Source organism: Amphiura filiformis, chromosome 5, assembly GCF_039555335.1.
Source record: "Amphiura filiformis chromosome 5, Afil_fr2py, whole genome shotgun sequence".
Classification (NCBI taxonomy): domain Eukaryota; kingdom Metazoa; phylum Echinodermata; class Ophiuroidea; order Amphilepidida; family Amphiuridae; genus Amphiura; species Amphiura filiformis.
Genome location: NC_092632.1, coordinates 6,547,468 through 6,552,658, shown reverse-complemented (window position 1 = coordinate 6,552,658; position 5,191 = coordinate 6,547,468). Strand labels below are relative to the sequence as shown.

The window sequence follows — 5,191 nt, the reverse complement described above, 5'->3', positions numbered from 1 at the left end:
CAGCAAATGTGCAATTGTCGCAAAAATGGAAATTATCGGAATTTTGGGTGTTTTTTTTAAGTGTTCTGCCTGGGGGAATTCCCCATGCCCCCCCCCTCCGCGGTGCCGTCACTGTCATTCTGTCAATACAAAGAAAGTATAGTTCTACATTTTTCAGCTAAAATTCGTGCATCGTCGCGTATAGTGTAGTTTATTATGGTATTACAAGAATTGGTAAATCTACACTACTTGCGATTGTTGCTTGATGATCATTCATATTTACAGAGGCATTTGTCCACGATAAATTGTGGTCAGCTTAAAACCGCTTGTGCAATTTTAACTAAAACCTTCGGAATCAGATCATGGTACAGTCCTCAATATGAGGAACAAAACGCTTCAATTAACACAAAATTTGACCACCCACCTTTAACGTCTAGAAATATGGATGCGAAAATACATCTTTTTCAACACAAATGATGCAAACCGTTAAACAAAACAAAATACTAATTCTTCCTGTAACAGAGAAAGGAGTCCAACCGATCTGGACAAACTGTATTCAGTTATCATGTTAAGGGTAGCAACTATTTGAAACTGTTGCATTGATCATTTCATAGCGAGTGTTTAGAAGATTTCAAATATTACAAATATACTTTTGTAAGTCATGTGGTTCTTGAGTTATGTTGTAAAGAGGGTGAAACAAATAATAACTCATAAACAACAATAAATCAAGCAAGTTTTCAAAGCATATGATTTGTAAAATGAACTTTTGCAAATATCAAATGTTGTTTTTCAATAATATATTGATTTAAATAATGAAAATCGATTTTCTTTTTGCTGCTTCGACCAACAATACCGAGTCTACCCTTAAACTACTGTTGTGTGTCTAACGATTGCACAAACCTAGATTAATATTTCAATGTCATAAACGACCGATAAAGATAGCTAGCAAATCTAGTAAACAGTAAATTAGTTTTGAGTAAATCGTGTTTATGATAATCCATTAGCGACTTGACCTGGCATGCATTCATAAAGAAGACATTGACGTAATAATGCCATGTGTCGTGTTTATCCAAACATTATTTTGTCATATTAGCCATTAAGTTGACAGTTTACTGATTTCTGTAATCTCTTTAAACTGAAGAATGATGCCTTAGGCTACATTTTTGTTACGAGAATCAGCCATAAAGTTCATCAATATGTCTTATTATGACGCTTGTATGGATTTCTAAAAACAAAATTGAGCCATATTCTTTAGCATGGAAGTTCAGATAAAGAATACAGTAGCGTAGCTAGCGGGTGGGGGGGTATGCCCCTGACAATAGGTGAAAGATAAAAGTGTCCCTCTGACAAAAAATGAAAAAGGAAATCGGTAAGGCAAATCGGTAAGGCTCGTTTTCACTCCGATCATGGGCCAAAATAGTGTAAAATAAAAATAATTTTGCTCGCTATGCGCGCACATTTGTACCAATAAGGCCTTTTACCCCGATCATGGGCCAAAATACCGGGGGGGGGGGGGGGTTCTCCGTAAGAAATGGTGTTCGTGGATGCTCAAATGTTTTGAGGTGCATTTTCATCGTTTTTGGTATACCAATGGGGTGATTTTGAAGTTGTTTTGGGTAAATAATGACCCCTTATTTCTGTGATGGTATTGAGATGGGATGTTGTAAGTTGTTGGAAGCACACTGTTTGATGACAGCACTTACATTGAAATAAATAGGTACTTAATGATTGAAACATTGAAAGTACATGTATCATGTTGTGTGAATCTTTCTTTGTCAATATCTCCCCTTAATAACATAATGATGGGTCACCATTCCAGTAAAATGGTATAGAGATGGGTTGGTTAACTGTTACAAGCGAGGTATAGTAATCGGGTGTTATTTTGCACTACGCAGGTATAGAGATGGTCAACATTCTGAAGTCTACTTTTAGCACCAGAGCACACATTATCGCCCAAGAGCTCTCAAGCAAGCAGTGCATTGTCTCCACACAGTCTTTGATTATACTACACAGTTGCGTGCATAGCAATGTAAGAGCTGTGGAGCTTCTAGCTGAAAAAATGGCCATCTTTGATTGCTTTTTGTCGAAACCTCAAGTGTTCCCTTCATCCAATCAGATTTTTTAAGATATCAAACGAAAGCTAACACTTCCCCCTAAAACACTTTTCGTCACAAGGTCAACAGATAACACAATTCAATGTTATAGCAAGGCGAACGTGGAAAATCTGTTGAAAACTACCTATCCAAGCATATTTTTGACCAAAATGATGTTTTAAAATCAAAACCTCAAGTGCTGCTTACAATCTTTTTCAAATTTGATGTCGTTAAATGAAAAAGCACACTTAAATTGTCCATATACTAGCGTCACTAGAATGGGCAATGGCCAATTATCTTTAAATTGCAAATCTTGTGCAAAAAGTAACTATTTTCGCCTGTTTGTAAATGGTTGTAAATTCAATGAACTATGACTTTGTAAAAGAGCACTTACAAATTGATATGCGTGCACATAATCCCAATTAGCCTTTTTCGAAGCTTAAATTGACTTTACATACTCAATCTTTCTTGTAAGTATACCACTAAATACCGGGCGAAAATGATGCAACCGGCAATTGGTGTTTTTTTTTTTCGTCTTTGCCCAAAAATGTTCCCCAACGATTTTATTTTAGATTAGATTAGATACAATATACTTTTCGAATCTTGTACGGTCAACCGGAAAATTATGACATAACTACTCAGCACATATCTAATTGTATACGAGTATTGTTGCCTGCTACATGTGTAAATAATGTTTGTTGTTGAAGTGTTCTGAATGAAGATAGACCAAGTCCTTAGTTTTAGGATCACGAATGTAGCTAAATACATTTGAATCCACCCATTTATATTATATATTTAGATATTTTCTGACATACCTCTGCAGCTTTCTCATAAACAAATTCATTAAATTGGGAGATGTTTATAGCATGCACGAATGTAGGCAAAGTGTTCATTTCATTACATTCATAGTAGCTCAGTACAAGCAAAGTCGATTGCAAGATAAATATGGTACAAGCATTTAAAGTGTCACATTCAAATATTAGTTGAGATAGCCTCAACTGCGTTGCGAATATAAACAAATGATATTAATTTAAGGCAGACACGCAGACATATATGTTGTGATTGTCTACGTAACTATTTTCAGTCCACCAATAAGTCGCAGATGACAAAATTACCCAATTTCATGGTCCGATTTTATCAGATACTATATCTACCGTGAGTGAATGACCTTGACACCTATAACTCTTATGCAGCAATTTCAATATTGATTAATAATAATAATAATAATAATAATAATAATAATAATAATAATAATAATTAATAATAATAATAATAATATGATGCTGATGATGACAATAATAATGAAGATGCTCAAGACGCGGAACAATAATGTGTCAGTAAAACTAGGGCATTGGAAGGCCAGTTGTAATACTATGTAGACAATACATTTTAAATATGTTAACACATTTTAGCACACCCCGCCTTCACACATCTTTCAGCCCTTATCGCAATGCACATTACTTTTTCATTTGGCAAATATTTCGGGAGAAAACCGAAAACATACACTAATTCACATGGAGCAACTCTATTCATATTTACGGTGGTTTAAGGAGAATGTGCTTTTACGGTCACAAAACACTGTATTTTCCAGTATATTCCAATATGTAATTGAAGTATATATAAAAGCATTATTCTCGTTGAGGTAAATGTGGAAAAAGAAAGGTAAATGTAAGAAACAATTCAATAAATTTCTTTAGAGTTCTTTCAGCTTTGCATTGCTCATATCCCATTTATTTTGCTGACGTTACTTTGTCCAAATTGTCCGTTAGCTGTTCTCGTTTCTTTCAATATTTCGTGAATTATAGATTTTATCAACAGCAGCAGCAAATAATTTAATAGCAACATTTCTAAATGTCCCATACTTGAGAAATAAAATCAATACATTCATCCACGGTATGGAGAACTCCAGCAATTCTCCTATCGATACTACAAGATGTGGAAGAGGGTCACCAGTGACTGTCTCATATATCTCTATCACAGTGAACGGTATCCAGAATATGGCAATGCTGATGGTTACAAAAAGAACAGATTTATAAACTTTGTAGTCACGCATTCTGACCGGAGAAACTTTCAGATGTCTTTGCATTGCTTTTTGTTCTGCTATTTGCGCCATATGCCGACGTGCGATACACAAGATTCTGCAGTACATCACTATCACCACAAAAACTGGAATGAAGATGTGCAATACGGCACGGCTAATGACAAATGAAAGTTTTCGATAAGAATATTTGATGATACAAAAACCAAAATGATGATCATAGATAACGTTGTCTTTAAAAATTAAAAACATTGTGATTCCCCAAGTCATCCAGAATGTCCACTGCATGGTAATTAGTACTAGAGTACGTTTACGTGTCACAATCTCGACATATTTCAATGGTCGTGTTATGGCGATGTAACACTCTAAATTCAAAAACATTATGGCAGATATACCACAATATTGGAAGAGTTGCAAGGCAAACATATGAAGAACGCAGGTTGGACTAATCGCCTCGGGCCATCCTCCGATGGATGCGGACCAAACTAAGGGTATTAGACCAAAAAATCCTACACATAAATCGCTGAGTGCGAGAGATGCCATGAGTAGCCGCGTAATTTTGTTGATTTCTTTTGCTCGATACAGAACAAACATGCAAAAGCTGTCCGCACAAATACCCATTGTTGTTAATATGGTACATATAGAAGCTCTGAATATGTCTGGTGGATGTGAGGAACTAACCTCGGCTGTAGTGTTAACATCCGTCATTGTCACGTTGTGCGAAACTGATGTTCCAAGCGACTCCCGAAGATTATGCTTGATGTATTTTTACTTCACGGCCATCCAAATGCATGGAACATTGATTTCATGTTTTATGTAAATATTGGGACGATATATGTAATATCATTCCAGTGCTTTAGGGTAGCTGCAGACTCCATATGTTACGTATAATATATGTCCAATAATTTTCGTGACGTCAAAAAGTATTACACGTCGAATATGTACCGGCAAAATATACATTTTGTTACCACAGGGTGTTGCTTAATTCATACAGAGTTACCCAATTTCTAAGAGCGGTCCATTTAGTGAGTGTTCAACAGCGCCCTGACAACATGTTCACTTATAAACGAGGGAATTCCGA

General features: G+C 35.7%; 1 protein-coding gene across 1 annotated transcript; it reads right to left on the bottom strand.

The window, feature by feature from the left end:
* Window positions 1-3,822: 3,822 nt before the first annotated feature.
* On the bottom strand, window positions 3,823-4,882 carry LOC140151790 (adenosine receptor A3-like). Its single transcript, XM_072174127.1, has one exon. The coding sequence runs from the start codon at window positions 4,816-4,818 to the stop codon at window positions 3,838-3,840; it is 981 nt and encodes a 326-aa protein (XP_072030228.1). The 5' UTR covers window positions 4,819-4,882; the 3' UTR covers window positions 3,823-3,837.
* Window positions 4,883-5,191: the final 309 nt, after the last annotated feature.